The 20,771-nt window shown below is 41.3% G+C and overlaps 2 protein-coding genes across 4 annotated transcripts; one reads left to right on the forward strand and one right to left on the reverse strand.

Annotated features, from left to right (window-relative positions):
- The first annotated feature begins 2,465 nt into the window (after positions 1-2,465).
- LOC114802536 (mast cell protease 1A) lies at positions 2,466-4,930 on the forward strand. Its single transcript, XM_029001542.1, has 5 exons — positions 2,466-2,563; positions 2,795-2,957; positions 4,141-4,270; positions 4,399-4,617; positions 4,699-4,930. The coding sequence occupies exons 1-5, from the start codon at positions 2,512-2,514 to the stop codon at positions 4,867-4,869; spliced, it is 735 nt and encodes a 244-aa protein (XP_028857375.1). The 5' UTR covers positions 2,466-2,511; the 3' UTR covers positions 4,870-4,930.
- Positions 4,931-8,170: 3,240 nt separating this feature from the next.
- On the reverse strand, positions 8,171-12,504 carry cirbpb (cold inducible RNA binding protein b). 3 transcript variants are annotated; one of them, XM_029000458.1, is made up of 8 exons: positions 12,411-12,504; positions 11,520-11,640; positions 11,326-11,432; positions 11,113-11,233; positions 10,837-11,023; positions 10,677-10,738; positions 8,620-8,703; positions 8,171-8,505 (listed from the first exon to the last, which is right to left on the reverse strand). In XM_029000458.1, exons 2-7 carry the CDS (start codon positions 11,617-11,619, stop codon positions 8,699-8,701), a joined length of 582 nt encoding a protein of 193 aa, XP_028856291.1. In that variant the 5' UTR covers positions 11,620-11,640; positions 12,411-12,504; the 3' UTR covers positions 8,171-8,505; positions 8,620-8,698. The 3 variants fall into 3 exon arrangements, with proteins under 3 accessions (XP_028856291.1, XP_028856290.1, XP_028856289.1); XM_029000457.1 differs by lacking the exons at positions 8,171-8,505; positions 8,620-8,703 and adding an exon at positions 9,501-10,406; XM_029000456.1 differs by lacking the exons at positions 8,171-8,505; positions 8,620-8,703 and having other exon boundaries at positions 10,413-10,738.
- Positions 12,505-20,771: the final 8,267 nt, after the last annotated feature.

The following is a 20,771-nucleotide window of genomic DNA, read 5'->3' on the forward strand; positions in this document are numbered from 1 at the left end:
ATACAAAACTAAAAATGCTAAAAATGCATGCTGTGAGAATCTTTCTCAAATGCAAGACCTTCCTCAATTAACATGTCAAAATGTATAAACCATCCATTATGGGAACAAAGAGACAAACAATTATGCAAGGTAGCAAGTTAAGGAGAAATTCTAATCAAACTCGGCTACGGAAAGTGAGAGCCCATGTAGACTAGGTCTATATAACAGATCATTTGTAACAGATGCTCTTTTTTTCTAAGCCATTTGAAACAGATTTTGGAGACAAGCTGCAATGTTTTGGGGAATTGAATCGAACGATAATGCAGTTAGTATTTCAAAATTACAAAAAAATGGCAATACGTAACCATAATGGTTTATTTTCCAAAATAATCTGCATGCAGTGCAGTCAGTAAAGTGACCATACCAGACTCTATCATGATGGAAAGGTTAGGGGTTAGGCAACTGTCCAGCCCATCAGTTAAGATTTCGCCTCATTCTGAAAGTTTTGGGGAGGCTGTGCAGTACTCTCTGTACACCTTTCCTCAAGTGTGGATTCGAGCATCTGGGAATATGTGCACAACACAGTCACTAAATTGATAAAGTTTTTTATAAAACTTTATAAAACAGCACTTAAAGATCTAAGTGATCATGAGTGTCAATGGAAAGCTTAAATGGAAAATGGCCATCAAGTGTGAAAAGACATTAAACATTTTAGGGATTTGAGGGATGTATATATTTTGTGCCACATGTGCAAATACATGTCAATTTACCAGGTAAAGAGAATCCCTAAGACTTTACTAAATGATATTATTATTTAAGTATTATGTTGAAGAATCTGTCAAGATGGGTATATAAAGAATACTTACGTTTGAATTCTGCACATATGACAACCTTAAAGGATTGCCAGAAAATCCAGAAATCCAAAGCACTAACATCCGTGAATTTGTTAGAATGGATTAGAATCTGCGAGAAATTAAATCTAGACCTTAAATCTGCACAGAAGCATGAAAAATTAAAAAGATTCCAGATAATAAAGGGGATTGTGTGCCTGGCCAACTCTGTTAGGGGACATTGTTTTGCTGTCCCCTTCTCTTTTTCTCTGGCCTTCCTTGTTTCTGGCAGAGCTGTGTGCATATCCACACCTCTTGGCATGCTGAGGACAGGCCGCTGCTTTCTTAAGCAGGTCTCTTAAAAATGCACATACATTTCTTTGCTAAAGTATGAGTACCTGAGAAAGTGTTTAAACGTTTTAATCAACCTAGCAGTAAGTCTTAAACTGAATTGAAAATGACTATGTACAGGTCTAGAAAATAATAGTCATAACTGCTTTCCAAACAATGGACGTGCATTCTTCTATAAGTCTGGAAAGTTCAGGAAACTGCCTCAGGAGCTGTGGGGAGACAATTTGTCCTTTTCTCCATAATTATAATGTTAAATGAAGTGAAGTTCATTACTTTCATTATTTAATTGGGATGATTCAAGATGAGTGGGATAGAAATAAAATTCTTAAACACTTTTCTATTAAGATTTCAATATCTTACATTTAGTACATTTATTTACTTCAGTAATCAGTAAATTCCAATCATTGTGTGAGTAGGAGTCTGGTTGCTGATCACAATGATACAGGATCTCAAAAATCCACCTCACTTCAAGATCTGCTGAGAGAATGTATTTTGAACCATAAATGTTAAGAAGTTTGACACTCTGCACTTTTGAAGTACTCTTAGCTCTTCCAGTGAAGTCATGGCAGTGTGTGCCATGCATGTGACCTTTTATTGTTGTCATTACCCTTTCTATAGATTAAATATGTAATTTCGGCTGGATTGATGGACATTTTATGGTCATCGTTACATTAGTTTCTGCTGAAACATCCAATCACTAAACCATCCTTAGCTCAAACCCCCTGGTCACCATAAAGCTGACAGCCTTCCCACCAGCCTCCTTCAGCACACACATGCGTCGTCTCCAAGCCCTTTCCTGCGATTCCCATTAGTGTTCAGGATCCAGCTTCCTACTCCGAACCCATTCAGCTTTCCCTCCTCTTGCCTCACAAAAACCACTGGTGCAGACTATTCAAAATAATTATAATAGAGGGTTGGGGTTCAGGTATGTAAGAGGCATATTTTCGTCTAGACTCTGAAAGGAATTTTAGAGACATTGCCTGTGCTGTTGGTTAGTCCATTTGGATATTGAAAGTAAATACATGGTTAGAGCCAAACTAAATCTTGACCCATGGCTAATGCTGTATGAACTTCATGCCATGGTCTGCATTACAGAAAAATGTTTTCTTTTCTAAAACTGTCATGTATATAGTCCGGTTATCTAAGTCAAAATTATGCTATGCTTAATATAAGGCGTATTAGACGAGTTTATACCATTATTAAGTTAGGAAGCTGCAGATGGTCTGCTGTAATACATCTTGGGTTTCCTACAGGTGATAAGCCGGGTGTAGAGAAGTTCCTGATATTGCTAAGCTACAAGCCCACAAACAGGAAGGTAGCGCCGCTCGTTCCATTCTGAGTTCACTTCGCCATGGCCGGTCGACTGATCATGAGTGCTTCACTGTACCTGCTCTTCACTCAAGGTAAATCCAGCTAGGTTCTTCTGTTTCTCATCATCTAACATCAGTGCAATGTGGCTTAATTCCTGTATCAGCACTATCCTAAAATAAAACTGCAAGAGGAAAAATGGTTTCGCTTGAGTAGAACATATTTGCCACTAATTTTATGTATTGTGAGGTTTTCTTAGAACTGTTGCATGTACAAGATTGACATTTTTGCATCATGCATGCTATAACTGTGGCTGTCATGTTAAGGTGCTTGCATGAGAGCTGGGATCATTGGTGGACATGCGGCAGTGCCACATAGCCATCCGTACATGGTCTACCTGTGGAAAGGCGTCCCACCTGATGGGAAACCATGTGAAGGTTTTCTTGTGAGTGAGAATTACGTCATGACTGCAGCCCACTGTGATGGACGGTATGCACACTTAGAAACCTTTCTGCAGCTTTACGACCTCATCGTATTGTTAATGAATTTTAATTTTGTCATTAAGATTATATTACTTAGTCTGTTTAGTTTATTCTATAATGCACAGTCTGGTGAATTAAATATGTACATCAGCTGGAACCAGGGACTGCATGGTAGCATGTGGCTTTTTGGAGAGGTGCAAATCAGTCTACACTGTTGGACTGTTGTTACTGTGACACTCCACAATCCCTGCCATATCGGCACTGCATGTCTGATTGGGCTTAGTGGCTTTGAAAGTGAACACTTCCAAATGCACCCTCAATCTACAAATACTAATCATTCTTAACAACACCCACCACATTTATTTCTTATATAACCCGTAATCACATACAGTGTGTCTCAATCGGCTTTGACAGGCCCTACAGTTGACACCCCCCACACTTGACTCTTCTGCACACAAGGAAAAACTCCACAGAAAAAAAACTCTAAGAGAGAGAAAAAAGGACCCCCTTGCAGGGTAGCGTGAGCCTGCAATTGGTGTCAGTGGAGGGTTGCTGATGATTTGTCCAAGAAGAGAAAAAGTCCTACAGTTGTAGAGATGGAAATGTCCAAAGTGCAGCATAGATCATCTGCCCATGTTTGGAGGTGCTGGACAGTGCAGAGTAGATTTTTAGTCCAGTGTCATGGTGTACATTATGTGTCCATTATAATGCCACTGGTCCATTTGAAGATCCCTGAAGCTTTAGCTGTGTGCAACTGGTACAGCTACAGCTGGTACATAAATACATGGGTATAGTGGTATATTAGTGCAACAGTGGCCCCTAACTTTTTGACATTTTGCTGCATTTATCAGACGCCCTTATCCAGAGCGACTTACAATCAGCAGTTACAAGGACAGTCCCCTGGAGACACTCAGGGTTAATGGTACACAATGGTAGTAAGTTGGATTTGAACCTGGATCTTCTGGTTCATAGGCGAGTGTGTTACCCACTAGGCTACTACCACCCAGTACTACCACTACTGGGTACTGCTACCACTAAGGTGAACTTAACACTGTCTGATTTTGAACAAAAATCAGAAAAATATAATGAATACTTACATTGGGTTTATTGAGCTATGGGGAAAAAAAACACCTGTTCTCAATTTGAGTTGAACATTTTTGCATTCTCTAATGCCTCTTGTACACTTTTAGCACAATTACAGCTTATTCTGGAGCCCACGATGTATCAGACCTTTCTTCTATTCAGAGTGTTGCTGTTGAAGAAACCTTTCCACATGCGGATTTTAACAGCCTTTATGACAATGACATCATGTTGCTCCAGGTAAGCCGCCAGCAGCTCTTCTGTGTGTGTGTGTGTGTGTGTGTGTGTGTATATATATATATATATATATATACCCTAAGTGACCTAAAAATATTGCTGAATGGCAATAATGAATAATTTCCACACAGCTGCAAAAAAACATCACCCTGAATAAATACATTCAGTCAATCAACCTTCCTAAGACAGAGGATGAAGGGGTCCCAAAACACTGTCTGGTAGCTGGGTGGGGATGTGAAGACACCAACTGTACACTCCCCACACCCGAGGTGCTCAAAGAGGTCAATGTTACAGTCAGTGATATATATTCAGACCTCATCCTTACAGACGGACCAAACGGACCAGGAAACGTAAGAACGCCGTTGTGCAATATCCATTCTCTCCCTATATTCTGATATGTGTTTTAATAAGATATTATTTCTCATTCTTAGGGAGACTCTGGAGGTCCACTGGTTTGCAATGGTGTAGCATACGGGGTGGTGTCAACTCGCAGAGATGAAAATGAAACGGACTACTTCTTTACTTACACTCGAATCTCCCACTACCTCGCCTGGATCAATAAATTCCTGAACCATTCAACACAAGCCAATGTGTACACCTAAAACCGGAATTGAATTATCCTGACCTTTCAGTCAATACAATAAAATTCTGTTTTGACACTGACCTTCAGCAACTCGTGCAAATTCCCTCCTCACCACTGTCACTGAGTCCCCAAACAAACACAGAACCCTGAAGAACGAACCAGGGGACTGAACCGTTCAGTCTGCTGCCTCTGAATCACCAAATAGTGAACAGTAACAGTAAGAGTAGCATGACTTTTTTTTTTGCGAAATGTTTATAAGAGCATAACATACAGTACAGGTCAAAGGTTTGGACACACCTTCTCATTCAATGTGTTTTCTTTATTTTCATGACCATTTACGTTGGTAGATTCTCACTGAAGGCAGCAAAACTATTAATGAACACATGTGGAGTTACGTACTTAACAAAAAGTGGAGTTCTGGCCTCCACAGTCACCGGACCTGAACCCAATCCAGATGGTTTGGGGTGAGCTGGACCACAGAGTGAAGGCAAAGGGGCCAACAAGTGCTAAACACCTCTGGGAACTCCTTCAAGACTGTTGGAAAACCATTTCAGGTGACGACCTCTTGAAGCTCATTGAGAGAATGCCAAGAGTGTGTAAAGCAGTAATCAGAGCAAAGAAACTAGAATATAAACATGTTTTCAGTTATTTCACCTTTTTTTGTTAAGTACATAACTCCACATGTGTTCATTCATAGTTTTGATGCCTTCAGTGAAAATCTACCAACGTAAATGGTCCTGAAAATAAAGAAAACACATTGAATGATATATATACTGTACATATATACTGTACATATAATTGGTGTCAGTATTTTGCTCAGGAGAACAAGTAAAAACTGCACATTCATAAAGTTAGAAAATGATGTTGCTTCAGTGCAGTTCATGCTCATTAGGTTGAAGAACATTTAATTTAAGGTACATGGCCACACTAAATACATGTATTTATTTACTTCGTGTACTGCTACTTCTACAGTATATGTGTATCATTACCAACTCCTCCTTAGTTAAAAGGTGGTACAATGGCGCCCCCTATTGCGGAAATAATGAAGCAATAAACCTGGAAGCTGCCTTCATAAAATGTCAACGCTCATTCTTAATGAGTGAAAATAACAACACACCCAGATGCTGACCTTGAATCACATTTCACCAAATTCATTCAAATGTAATGATTCATTTAACTTATGTATATACCAGAATTGCAGACCTATTGCTATAAATGGGTACAGACTATTTACTTAGGTTGCAGGGTCTTTATCATGCTGTAATGGGGGCGTTAAGGGTGGTTCCTGACTCTTCTAAGTGATAGGCCCACAGACGGAAGCTATGACCAAATTTCGAATCACATTTACAGCATTTATCAGACGTCCTTATCCAGAGCGACTTACAATCAGTAGTTACAGGGACTGTCTCCCCCTGGAGCAACTTAGGGTTAAATGTCTTGCTCAGGGACACAATGGTAGTAAGTGGGGTTTGAACCTGGGTCTTCTGGTTCATAGGCGAGTGTGTTACTCACCAGGTTACTACTACAAGGACTGGACTCCACCCACTCTTCACTCAAGAAATGTTGTTGTCTACAGGAACATGAAATAGCTTGTGAATCCTTGGACATTGTGCGAGTGGAATTTGCATGTTCTCCCCGTGTTGCCGTGGGTGACATCTGGGTTCTCCGGGTTCCTCTTGCCGTCTTAAGCCATGTACACATGGTAGACTGGAAACTCTACATTCACCGGCGGTGTGAGTGAAGGGGTGTGTGTGTGTGTGTGTATGTGTGTGTGTGCACACCATGTAGAGGGCAGGTGCCCCACCCTGGATGAGCGGTTAGGAACAGTTAAGAGTGAGTAAATTTCAAAATTTCATCAAATGTTCCACTCTGGCATTGTGATGCATTATCTTGATGATGGAGCCGTGTATCACTCATGAACAGAGCTGGGTCCAACAGTGTCCGCTGGACAAAGACAGGACAGGAGAACACACTCAGGATTTACATTATCAGCATTTTGGCGGACAGACTCATCCAGCGAACTTACAACATGCTTTCATGCGACCATCTACAGAGTAGTCAGTTCTGGGTCAGAAGTGGGTGTTCATTCCACCACCTAGGGGCCAAGACAGAATCTAGATGAGTGTCTTCTTCGCACCTTCAGCGGTGGAGGGACCAGACGAGGAAGAACAACGGCTGTGAGGTAGGATGGCATTGCAGGCCAGCATCTGTATGCGGACAGCTCCTGGGAGCCAGTGGAGGGAACGTAGCAGTAGGGGTGGCGTGGGGAAATTGGGGACAATTAAAGACCAGTCGAGCTGCTGTATGGCACTTAAGACGTGGATAAAACTGCGAGAATAGGTGTGTGACATTCAAGTTAAATGGTTTTTCCGGTGGTATTTATCATGTAGTGCTGCTTCTGCTTTTTTTAGATAATCTCCTTTACGAAAGACACGTACAAACCACAGTGGTGAGGCACGCCTTTCAGAATTGTGGTACAAATGCGCCCCCTACTGGAATAGGAATGAAGCTATGACTCAATAACCTGCTGAGAACAATTAAATGTCACTGGAACAAAAAGGTGTTCCAACTTCGATCGCCTATTTCAGATTGATTCAGTTAACAATGCAACTAATACACTTAAATATTTGTAATTGTAACATTAACACTTAATAAAAACAAATCCCTTTCCAAAAAGAAGTGATGTGGTTTAGTATCAGGGAGGTAGATAGCTGACGTGTTGAGCAAAACCCTCCAGTTTTACTAGCATTCTGACAAGAGAACGTCACTCATGCAGTGAGGATAAGTCACCATACAGGGGACCAAAGAAAAAGCCTGCACAACACTGCTTAAGAATTTCACCTGTGATTAATATATTTGTATACAGATATGAAGGCAACTATTTAAATGCTTTGATAAGCCTAAGACTCGATTTAAACCAAAGCTTAACAGAATAAAGAACTAACATTTCGGTTTTATAGAGTTTACATTTGCAGCATTGTCAGAAGCCCTTATCTAGAGCGACTTAGTAGTTACAGGGACCACCCCCCAGTGCAATTTAGGGTTAAGTGTCTTGCTCAGGGACACAGTGGCAGTAAGTGGGATTTGAACCTGGAGCTTCTCGTTCATAGGCAAGTGTATTACCCACCAGGCTACTACCACCCTAGATAGTTGATCATATTGCAATATGAACTTGAAACCAAGCCACAGTGGCATAACAAAATGACTACTTTTAAACATAGACCACTATTTAGTAAGACCAATAAATATCGGAAAACTTGGCTGCAAAAGAATGTTCCAGTTGCTTCTAACTTGTTGAGCGCTGAATAAATGCAAAAGGATATCTATAAAAACTTTATTTCAAAAAGACAAAAGAATTGGTCTGTAAAATCACAACACATTAAGGAAGAGGGGAAAAAAAAAAAATAAAAAAAAAATAATCAAATCGTAAGTAAATCTGCTTTTACCACCAACAAAATTGAGCCATTAATGGATGGCATTTCCCACAAATGCTAACTGCTGTTATTTGGTGGTATTACCACTGCCATTCTACTCATGTGCCATTTATGGGACACTGGATCTTCGGTATTGATCGGTTTACCACTCAGCATGACCACCTAGTGGTGATTTCAGGTGTCAGTAGGGCAACTTCCAAAAATCAGAACTCATGGATGCCCTGGGGAAGGTAAATAAAAGCCATGAATACAAAAGGCTCACTTTTTGGCATGCATACAAATGATTAGTTTAAATACATTGGACATTTGCAACACAAAATGCAAAATCAACTCACCACTACATCTGGTACAGGCAACTGAGGTCAGCACTGAGCTACACTCTTGAATACCAGTCAGTATGCACTCCAGGATGTGCTAACCTGCAGGCAAAAACAAAGATCTTTTTGAGCAATGGATCTTACAAAGTTTTGGTTGTATTATATATTAATGTCAATGTATTTTCACTTGAGCTTTGAAGTCAGCCCTCTCAATGATCAAGATGCAAAGAAAAGGTTTCTAATATAAAATATATGGGCTTAATGTACATATTGGGGCAAATTTGGAAAAAGAGACCAAAACAAAAAAGGCATGGCAAATTCTCCAGCATTAGGAGATGATAGTACATGCACAGGACAGTCAAACTGAATTAGCCATCGTTTCTCAAAGAAAAAATGAGCATTATGTTGATTCTAAACAAAAGGCAGAGCAGAAATTCCAAAAAAGGGTGCAAATTCCATGAGAACGGACCAGTGCACTGGGAAATACTGCGTTACTTGAGCATTTGAGGAGTGAATGACACTTAAAAATGAGGACTTGAATGCAAACAGGAGAGCAAAAGTGGTTACCTCACATTATCTCCACATATGTACTAGAGGAGCAGCTTTCATCTCAGAGGACTCGTGTCAGCACAACACTAAGTTCTCCGAGGACTTTGACGTTTCCAAAATGCGATGGACTCTTGGATGTAATGAGGCATTATACAGAACCAGCACTGGCAGTTACACTGTACTATGTAAATCTTCCAAAGTTAACCCACCCGTTGTCATACAAGAGATTTGCATTTCTAATGAACAGTACCAGAATCCCACCCCAGACACAAATGTTGAGCTCACCACTAAACTAAGTCTTAAGCAGAAAGAGCACAGGTAGATGTTCGTTTAGAGGCACAAGCAGTCAGGGCTTTTCAAACGATTTGTTTAATAGGCTTCATGAAGCCAATTTTTACAAAAAAGAAAAATGGTCTTAAAGGTGTTGTTACAGAACAGAGCACAGTCCCCCCCGCCCCAGAAGGAACAGTATCATGAGACATCACAGAAGAGCACATTTAAAAAATAATAATTCAATACGACAAAGAGTAAAGTGCCTCGGGCCACCAGTGGTGGGTGGGAAATAACAAACCCATGTTTTTCATCTCACCAGAGAGAGTTCACTCTTTGTATACTGAATATTTACAAATGGTTTGCCATGGTTAAGGAGGTCTGTTGGAGACGTGCTCCCAGAAAATTCACATAACAAAAGGAATGCATTACAGATGGTGAAAAGGGTCACCACAGCTCGTCAGGCTTCTTATGAAAATTATTCAATTGATTTTCCCTCAAGGCAGAAATGCGCAAAATGACACGTTTTCGTGAAAGAATCACCTTTGAGAAATTCACTTGTTCAAATTAAATTCAGGTTTTAGAAGCTGTCAGGCTGTGCTGAAGTTACGAATCTTATGCTTTTTGGATGGTTCATAAGCATACATCTCTTCAAAAAAAGCCATTAAAATGGTTTGTGTCCCATTCAGGGGAAATGAAATCTAAAATGTACAGGAAATTCTCACTGGCAATAGAGCCTACATTAACTCAGTTCTACAGGATTTCAGATAACGTCTCAGGGGAAACCCTGTATTGCTTTATACACTGTTTTAAAAAAAAATGTTTTTGATCAAATACTGGAACCAGGATACAAAAGAAAGCAAAAAAAAGAAAAAAAAAAAAAAAGAAAGAAAAGAAAAACCAAAGTCTTCGAACAGCACATCTTTTAAATACAGCCAGCGAAGGAAGGATCTTGCAATCAGGAAGTTTTTTTTACTCGTGTGTAGCTGAGGACAAGAAGTAGGCAAAAAGTGTAAAGGCACTGCAGCATGTACATTCTTCCACAAAATGAACTCTTAACCAAATGAGAATAAAAGTGAGCCTAAGGAGCTTTATAGAGGCAAACATTGTTGGGGTTGCATACTGACAGTCATCGTAAAGTGAATATGGTCAAAGAGTTAACACTTTAGCACATTACAGGGCATATTGGAATACTGGACAGGTGGAATGACCAACACTCTTCGGGGAACTTAAAATAAAAAAAATACTATGCTTACCATAACTGTCATAGTTGTCCCTGTAGGAACCGCCAGAACGGTCATATCCTCCCTGATTCCTACTGAAAAAATAAAAAATAAAGTCAGGAATCATGCCGTACCTCAAACACAGGTTAAATAAAGTGTTCACAAAAAACGGCAACGAGTTAAAGGGACAAACCTGCTGTCTCTGTAGCCACCGCCGCCACCACCACCAGAGTATCCGCCGCCACTCCTGTAGCCGCCGCTGTAACTCCTGTCTCCACCGCCACCATAGCTGCGGTCTCCTCCATAGCCACGGTCACCCCCTCCATAGCCTCGGTCTCCACCCCCATAGCCTCGGTCGCCCCCACCGTACCCTCCACCACCTAGACAAAAGGACAGGAAAGGGCTCATTGGGAGGGGCCAAGAAACGGAACCGTTTTTTTTTGGGTAAAGAGCATACGAAGACACGCACCTCTTCCCCTGCCTCCTCTGAAGAATCCCCTACCTCCTCCGGAACCGCCCCTAAAGCTGCCGCCAGACCGTCCTCCAGACTTTCCGGCTTCATCAACCCGAATCATACGGCCGTCAACGGTCTACAAAAAAATAAAAAAATAAAGGGCATAAAAATACAGCAAACGCACTTTTGAATTAGCAACTTTCACAAAACAGACAAAAAAATATTTACCTTGCCATTCATGGCAACCATGGCATCCTTAGCATCTTCTGGGTTCTCAAAAGTCACAAAGCCAAAGCCTCTGGACCGGTCAGTCTCCCGGTCTCTGATGACGTCGACTACGGAAATAAAAATAAATCCGATTACAAATTAAAAATATATAAAATGAGATTAATCATTACACGAACGTGTGGAGACGATCATACCTTTAGCGATGGTTCCGTATCTGGAGAAGGCTTCCTCCAAAGACTGTTCATTGGTGTCGTAGCTGAGCCCGCCAACAAAGAGCTTTCCTTCGTCAGACATGGTTCCTCAGAAATTCTGAAACTGTCGAGGAAACATTTGGTTAAATAATTGATACAACGCGAACACTCAAGCCCACGAAGCCACGATTATTTCGACCCTGCCGCGAACAAAGGCCACGGCCATTTCGCGGGCATCGTGCTTCGCCCCTCGTGATAATGGCGGACGCCATCTTCCCGCCTGCGCGGCCATCTTCCTGACCTACTTCTCCGGGCAGAACGACCACGTTGCGACCGAAAAAATATATATAAAAAAATTAAATTAAAACGCACGTGCGACATACGGTAGAAAAAAAAAAACTAAATTGATTCGGTAAAATGGAAAAACTGCTATTCAGTTTCCATAGTAGCATTATATTCCCGCATTTTACACAAAAAAAGGAGCATTCAAAATTGCCCAATAGCTAAACTATCGTGAAATTAATAAAACCGGCAGTGAATTTCACGGCTGCGGTTCCGGCGCGACCGGGCGGGCAGGTCGAACAGAAAAGCTCTTTGTCTCCACGTTGCCGCCATTTTCCCCGAGAGGGTTTCTGCACCGCGCAGATTAAAAAAAAAAAAAAAAGGAACATTCTCCAATCATTTTCAAACAAAAATAACTCTCTACGCAACTAGATCGACAAAACAACTCCGTGTAAAATATTATACACATCGACATTTGCGAAAATATATTTTTAAAAATACATAAGTTCGGTCGTGTCTGAAGGTAGCAGCACGAAACAGTAAGTATAACACGTCGTATAAAACAGTGTTTTACAGGAGTTTTTTTCGTCTTGAAATGTAGCAAATACTCACCACGAGACAGAAGAAACGCGTGATGCAGCAGCGTGGCGCAGAATGAGAAAGAGCCAACATGGCGCCGCCTTATGAGCAGCTGCGCCTCATGAATACGAATAGGAAGGGCGTGTCTACTCAGATTTGAGTCTTTTTTTTTAATCTCACCCCGTCTCGCAGGAAAGGAAAGAATATTTAATCAAATTAAGATTTAAGCGCCAAGGATTCTTCTCAAAGACACCCCCAATCGTTTACTAAAGAAAAGAACGTTTTGGTTTGCAAAAAATATTCTAAGCAACAAACAGCTAACCTGCAAAACTACTTTTTAAAACGTGGACACAAAGTCGAGCCTGCGCCGAGACCAGCAGAATCTGGATGTTTGCATTTATATTTACAGTCCTTAACAATATAAAATCAAGTGGAGTCCTTATCCAGAGTGACTTACAATCAGTAGTTACAGGGACAGCCCCCCCCTGTTTATTTTGCTGTTTATTTTGTGCTCGATTTCCCTACGGTCTTTCGCATACAGCCCATAATTAGAATAAATACATGTCTTCTTGTACAGCAAGCTATAAAACACAACATTTACGGAAGTAAAGATGCGGGAATATGGTTTCCCCATAAACCCGACCTCGATTTAAAAGAAGGCAGACTGGCAAGGAGGGTATAGAAATAAAAGGTGAGTTGAAGAGTCTATTGAAGAGTCTATCTTCACTGGTTATTGGTTGTCCAGTTTCACAGTACTTCAGCGCCATCTATTGGTCTTTTAATGCCAACACAAAACCGGTCTGTCTCAAAGAAAGTACAGGTTTATGTGAGAAAGATGACTGACTATTAATTCAGAGCGCATTACTTTTCATGCCTAGACTAAAAAAATGCACGTTAGCATGTTATGTTGCAAAATGGAAAAGCATTTTATTCGAGATCATTTTTTGTGCAATGTGACACACAGGAGTTCAAAATGTTTATTCTTATAAATCTCCCAGTTCTTCATCATTATCAATTTCATATAATACTAAACGTTTGGTCTTTACAGAGAGTTTTGCCAATCTGCCATTGTAGCCACATTGTAAAAATGTGGTGTGATAATGACACGAATAAGTGCTTTCTTGATCATTTGAATCAAGAAATATGTATTGGTACACTGGTACCTAACTTTCACTTTGAAAACACCAACACATGAATTTCTAGGTTACTGTACAAAACCAATGTGCGCAACCCACCAGAAATAGAGTCCCGCTTTTAGAAACTGGACTAGAGAAAGCCAACAGAGCCATCGCTGCATCGCAGGGATATGCTAAAAATACCAGAGCCGGTGGGCCACTATGAGAACACCTCTGCCTTAACCTCCCACACACACACTCCATGGCTTCCTGTTCATTACCACAGTTTTCCATTTACTGCTGCTGCGCTCACAGCTTGAGTTTCACCTTCTGCTGCATACATGCGAATGCGGGTCACCTGCTGGGTGTCACTTTTTAAACATTTGCCTGTCAATGGCCTGCGACTTTCGGGGCTGCTTTGTTGGAATCGATTGAATTTGCTTTAGTTTAGACTAATCAGAGCAACCCACTGTAATTCAGCAGTATGTCATTCACACCCGCTCCTGATGTACATTGTGGGGGGATCATCTCTGCAGACCATAGCAACTTTCAGATCTCGTTGTTCTGCACAAGAAAACGAAAACACTTCTCAGAAATTATGTCTCTGGGTTAAAAGCAAAAAGCGTTGTAGTGGGTTGGCTTACTCAACTGGCAGGAGCTCAGGAAAATACTGTGACAAATGAGCAGCGATGCTGCACTTGAAGAGACTTACAAGACTCCCACAGACTTGATTATGTGAAGGAGGTGCAAGGCCCTGAAAATGTGTGCCTGCTGTGCATACTGTCTGAAAGGAAGCATAGCAGGCTCTATTGTCCTTGCACCTCAGCCACACCCATCTCCCCATCACAGCCATTGGTCTGACCCTGGTCCATACATATAAAAAGAGGTGAGAGACACCTCTTATGACTTAACAGGACAATGGCTTTGAGTGCCTCAGGCTCTGCAGGGGGTGGTATATGCATGCCAGTGTTAAACGGAATACAGATGACTACTCTGAGATGGCAGCAGACAGTTTAATAAAGAGCCTTGGGCAAAAAAGTGGAAAAGTGTGTTTCAAGGACAATAACAACTTATATAAGAACACTTTGAGGGGTGAGAATTTAGTTCAGAAGGGTGGGTATTCCAAAGAGCTGGGGCATCTGCACTGAATGCTGCTAACCTGAGCACTTCTCCGTCTGTTCACGTTCCCATTTTAAAATCATTTTGAATAAATGGCCAGCTCTATCGTCTTTGCCCTAAAATTCACATCTATCTAGAAAAAAATAGGGGTACGTGTGTCACACGTAGATTTATCAGTCACAAATCTGAATTCTTGAAAGCATTTGCCCGAAGCTGTATGAAATGTTTGGCAGGGGCCTGACCAGCGAAGAAGTTTGCAGGAAAGACCTTGTTTTTGCTGTTCTGTTGTCGCCAAAGGATGTCTAGGACGGCGGTCGCCTGTATCCTGGCACAGGAGATACAAACAGCTTTGGTTGCCGTGGGTGTGCGCTGGCTGTTCAGTTGCTGACGCACACGCACTCCACCCCCTTTTGCTGAAGGCACATATCCGTATCCCATACACACAGGGCTCCAATCAGGCAAGCTGAGCAAGGCAGACTGTCATGACAACATGGACATGTGTCTGCATGCATGGCGGTGAAGTCACTCTTTGTGCATTTCTGGCATATGCTTGGTTCCAAGTCAAAGAACAGCAATAGCACACTTAAATGGAACACACAGAGGGCCCCCATGATATGTTGGTTGTTGCTGATACTGTGATTGTGAATATAGTGGACAAGGTGCACTGGACATTTGTGCATGTTTGCTACAAGTACTTTAGTAGCATTAGTAATGACTTTGAAAGACAATGAAAGACATTGCATCAGATCTCTATATACAAGTGTGGATAGAAAATTTACCTTAAATGTCACTAAAATATTTAAACTAAACAAAACACAATTATCTTCATCACAGTTCAGATCAGATTGTATTGAATTCATAATGGATGAGACACTATCTTTTTGTTTTGTGGGTTAATAGCTACAGAATTATTTGACAGAGATAGAGGGAAGGCAGGGAGAAAAGCAGGAACAAAGGACTCATCAAATTAGTTTATCATCTCCCTGTCAGATTATGCATTTGATATGATAATTATTTCTACATGTTTACTTCCCTGCAACTTGTTAGACTAATAAGATTTTAACAGGCATTTAAAGCAAATTCATTAAAAGCTGGAATAGCTCTATATGTTAAACAATGCCATGGTGTTATTAATTCACTTACACTATACGCTGGACACATGAAAAGACCATGCATGCTAATATCACAAATATAATCCCAAATGATCCTTCCTCTTCTAATAACTGCAGCTAATGTGTACATATTATAACTTCAATGGTAATGCAATAAGACATGTCTTATATATCTGTTCATAGTACTGTAGCAAAATTATGATCAGTGTAAATGTAATGCTGATCAGTACACTATGTGCACCAATATAGTTTAACCAGACATTAGGCTTGTGCAGTTCCACCCAAGTCATGGGATTTAAAATATTCAGATGGACAATATGAGCTAAAGCATTTAATGTAGAAGCCTATTGTTGAAGGAGTTCTCTGGCAGACAAAATTTCACTTGCTTCCATCCCTTCATCATGTTTCCTGTCTCTTACACAAAAGACACCAGGGAGTGAAGGCTATTCAGTTGTGGGAGATCCAGATGAACCACAGGGCATGGGAATGAGGATTCCCCCTCTTGGTCCCCAACACCGAAAATCTGCATATAACTATCCTCAAATACTGGTCATTCTCTGAAAAACCATACTGAGCATCTCTAAAATAGTAATGACACCGTGGGTGTGGAGAAACTTTCTGAAGAACATGGTTTCATGGTTTTCAACAACAGTCATGCTAATTCTGCTGACTGAGGCTTTTCAGGTTTAATAGGCCTCTCAGGGACCTACCACCATAGCAGGACTAGCTTATAACCCCCCCACAAGCAAATCCTATTAACGGCCCAATTCTAAAGGCCCATAGTTTTGGTAATCAGCCTAGTTTCAGGATGCACTATTCTGTTGATGAAGTGCTCCTGAAGTCTGTGCTGCCAGTCCGAAGAAAGGAAACTCAAGTGGTGGCACACAAATGTACAGTCTTTTTTTATTATTTATTACTTTCCCCCTAATATGATTGGGGAAAGTTGTAACCAACTGAACCGTCATAACAGCTGTTATTTCACCACCCTGTTGCAGGACATTCTTTAAAACCAATGCTGCTTGAGGGTGACTGTTAGAAATGTAGAAGAAAAAAATGTCAAACGCTGTAGCTGTGTAGATGAGTGAAATGAGTAAGCGTCATGAAGTCCCAGGATGTTGCAGTTACCTAGCAGCAGAGGGCCCTCACAGACTGCTACTTCACTCATGTGCGTAACAGAGCTGGGTGCCTGACAGCACACAGCAAAGGAAGCCTTTCAGTACACAGTCTGACTGCTTTATAGCCTTGTTCTGCCTCTGGGCCTTTTCTGTCCTCTTGCTCTTCTGTATTTCCCAGGAGAAGATGGGTCCAGTGTCCCTGTGGTGAGTGGTGACCCCTGGCTCTCTGGGCTTCAGCATTCCTATTGAACCTTCCGCCCACTCGAGGAGGAATGCAAAGAGGGGAGTCAGGGAAGCAGGGGAGAGGGCGGAGAAGGAGGCAGCTGGAAAGAGAGGATTTGTGAAACACTCTCAGAGATACCACAGCCACTCAACGGCACTGTCTATGGGGCCATGCAAGGGAGGCAGAAAGCTTCAAGATCTCAGTATCTGCTGTGGATCCTGGAAGGGATGCTGAATGGCTGAGCCAATTGCACATAGATTGGCTGTAAAAAAAAACAAAAAAAAAAAACATAGACATATAGCCATCAATAGCCATATGATTTGAATTGTCATTCAAATTAACATGCACAAATTAAATTGTGCACAGTTCAAATGTAATGGAGCAGGTTTTTATATACAGAAATCATCCACATTGATGATTACGTACATGAATGTGTTGACATTTTGACACCCCCACAAATGAAGTAATGCATTCACACCTTGAGGCAGCTGTCCCACATGCATTCGGCCTTTAGAGTATCCTGTAAAAAAAAGTGTGGGACACTGTGTGCCTGATCTAGAGATGAGGACGCGATGAACTGATATTTCCAAACTGCATTCCATGCTGCGCATTAGTCAGCTCCTCTCATTGTTCTTTCTAAAAGCGTCATTCGCTGCTTTCTTTTTCTGTCAATACTGACTCAGTATTTCTATATGGAGCGTCTCCTCACTAATCCCCCACCAACGGGAGGGTTCGACCTAACCTAATGAGATTTTGAGTGACACTGAAACAAAATGTTCCAACAAGATGCCCCCTTCATACCAGTATTATCATTAGCAGGATTGGAGTGAATCGGTTTCAGTTGACAATAACAATTTAGAGATGGCATCAGAATTTACTAAGATTAAGAATTGTATACATGCCCTTGTCTCGGGTTTGCTGCAAAGGTAATCTGACCCACTCACACTTCAGCTGTTCTCACTATTTTAGGTCTACGGGAAAACCAAAGTTCCCTGCTATCGGAGAGTTACCGTTGTTCTGTCTAAAATGCAAATACTAACCTGACTAACCTGAATCTTTTATTCCCTGGTTAATGATGTTAATGTTGGGAAATATGTTCCATGTGAGGACAAAACAGAGTAACACATAATAGAACACTCTCCATTTTTAAATAATTAAGACGAAATCCTTAGGTAATTCCAAATATTCACCCTGAAACCAGTAAGCTAACCTCAATAAACAAGTACCAGATTCCCAACAAAGAAATGGGAAAATTAAGCACAGAAGATATAGAGGCACCAGGTGTTCCAGCCAGAGCAAAGGGCATGAAGTGTGGGCGAAGGCGTGGGCTGCATGGTGTAAAGAGATGTGCCTTCTTCCTGATTCCAGACTCCTGACCTCATTGACTCCTACTCGCTCCTCGGATCTGTTTCGGCCGCACTGAAGTCATGGTCGTCACTGCATTCACTGATGTTCCCAGCGTCCTCATCAGCCTCCTTATTAACACAATATTACAACCAGTTAAAGATCGTCCAGCATGGGCTGTATATAACATTAAAAAAAGTTTAGGGTAATACTTAATATAAATGTGTAATTAATAAAGACTATGGAGAATGACTTTGATATGTGAAAATAGCAATACAACAGAAAGCCTTTTTAACAGAATTTGTACTTGCCACAAAAATTCAATAAAAATAGTTTGCGCATGGAAGGTGCATGTTTTGGCTACAGTGAGAGCAAGACTATTTAGTGTATTAGGTTAGAACCATGACAAATCAATTGTGCCAGTAAGCTTAAATCTACCGCCACTGAGAAAAAATGGCACCGTAGCACAAATAATACCTAAAAATGGAGCAAAGAACACTAGAACAATTGTTGCACAACAAATCTCGGCTGGGAATTAGAGCACTGTGTTCAGCTCAGCCCTTTCCATCAAGACAGAGTTATGCAATAAGTAAACACCCAATGACATTTCAATGTGCTGACTCCCTTATTGAAGGTAACGTGCAGGTGACACATGGTGGAAAACGGTGACCTTCTCAATACAGAGGTGGCTCATATTTTATCTTGGCCTATATTTTACTCTCTTCTGCTAACCAACCATGTACCCCATTTCCATTCATCAAAATGTTAAATTAATTCATTTTTCTATTGAGCTCCTCAAAATGTTTAAAGCATTCACATTTGCAGTATTCAGGTTCCTTGTAAAATACATTATTCAACCATTATATTTCCCTGTATTTTTATTAGATGTATTTTTATCAAGGTATAGGTAAGCTTTACCAACCTTACATACATATGCTTCCCACATGCATCATATAGGAGAAAGGAAACATAAAGAGTAGTTTACGAACAACTTAAGGCCTGTGCGACCGTTCTCAGATTTTGACAGGGCAGAATCCTAGAACGTTTTTTCAAAAACCGTGTCTGTATAAACAGAACAAGTCAGTGCTGAAGAATGTTTGAGGTGGGCAGAGCCCCAGGGACTGGGCCATGCTGGGGGTGTTCAGAGGGGAGCAGAAGAGTGGGATGATTCGTGAGGGGAGTAGACAAAGGGAGCAGGGGCCCTCGAACAGAACAGAAGGAGGCAGAGAAGGGTGACTTCACTTGTAAAAACTACAGTGAAATATGGTGGGCCTGTGACTTAAGGTTGGGGGAGTCATAAACTTAAAAAAAAGGCCACATGGTCTGCAGGGCAGACCTCTGGAACTCAGGTTGCAGTTTCTGTCCAAGGGGCTTCTGGAAATAATTTAAACAGACCTTCAGAGGCCTCGCAAGACCCAAGGTCACAGGCAGAGGAGCTGTCCCTGACAAAGAGCAGGCTATTGCTGGGGTAACGCTCTGTAAGAGCCTGGGAAAACATGCTCAGTGTGAATGACCCTGTCAAGAACACCCACAACCCAAAAAACAAAAATGCCCTTCTTCTGTCAGTTGCAGCTACAACACTATATTTGCATTTAAAGGTCCCCTATTATGATTTGTTTTTACTTTTATATCTGTCTTCGTGGTCTCCAAGTACTATATCCGAAGTTACTTTCCAAAATTCAGCCGTGGTGCAGAATTACAGCCACTTTGAACCAGTCACACAATGGGATTTCCCAGGACGTGCCGTTTCGGTGTCTGCAGCTTTAAATGCTAATGAGGAGGAGAGAGGCGGGACGAGGAGGAGAGCGACCTATAGAAGTGAGTGGGCATTTGCAAAAATGGCATCACCAATGCCATTCACCAACCACAATGTCTGGCTCAACCAGGAAGAAAAAAAACATTTGTGTGCATTTTCACATTCAATCACCATGCAACTGCAATGCTTTGCACATTTGGAAGCCATGACGGTCAGTGGAGTTACTCGCCTATGAACCAGAAGACCCAGGTTCAAATCCCGCTTACTACCATTGTGTCCCTTCTCCTGCGTGACTGTCCCTGTAACTACTGATTGTAAGTTGCTCTGGATAAGGGCGTCTGGATAAATGCCGTAAATGTAAATGTAAATGTAAATGAAACCTTTCCCAACATAAGGGGACACATTCCAGATCTGATTGTCTGAGCTGCCGCCCTCTGAACGGTAAAGCAGAAATACCAAAGCGCTCCTATGACCATTTCTAGCCACGGCAGGACCGTAGACAGGCTGGGGTTAAATAATCTCACAAAGTGAAATTTTCATAATGGGGATCCTTTAATGTAGTGAGTCATAATATTGGAGAGGGTGTTCAGAATCTGAAATGTGACACGTC

The sequence above is a fragment of the Denticeps clupeoides genome, chromosome 13 (genome assembly GCF_900700375.1).
Source record: "Denticeps clupeoides chromosome 13, fDenClu1.1, whole genome shotgun sequence".
Lineage (NCBI taxonomy): Eukaryota > Metazoa > Chordata > Actinopteri > Clupeiformes > Denticipitidae > Denticeps > Denticeps clupeoides.

What these genes read in the sequence shown, in the direction of transcription:
- cirbpb (XM_029000456.1), bottom strand. Translation starts at nt 11,619, where the DNA reads ATGTCTGACGAAGGAAAGCTCTTTGTTGGCGGGCTCAGCTACGACACC. An exon ending in TGGTTGCCATGAATGGCAAG is followed by an intron (nt 11,234 to 11,325) that starts GTAAATATTTTT and finishes ATTTTTTTGTAG; the next exon opens with ACCGTTGACGGCCGTATGAT. An exon ending in GGTGGCTACAGAGACAGCAG is followed by an intron (nt 10,739 to 10,836) that starts GTTTGTCCCTTT and finishes TTATTTTTTCAG; the next exon opens with TAGGAATCAGGGAGGATATG.
- LOC114802536 (XM_029001542.1), top strand. Translation starts at nt 2,512, where the DNA reads ATGGCCGGTCGACTGATCATGAGTGCTTCACTGTACCTGCTCTTCACT. An exon ending in GTACCTGCTCTTCACTCAAG is followed by an intron (nt 2,564 to 2,794) that starts GTAAATCCAGCT and finishes TGTCATGTTAAG; the next exon opens with GTGCTTGCATGAGAGCTGGG. An exon ending in GCAGCCCACTGTGATGGACG is followed by an intron (nt 2,958 to 4,140) that starts GTATGCACACTT and finishes GTACACTTTTAG; the next exon opens with CACAATTACAGCTTATTCTG.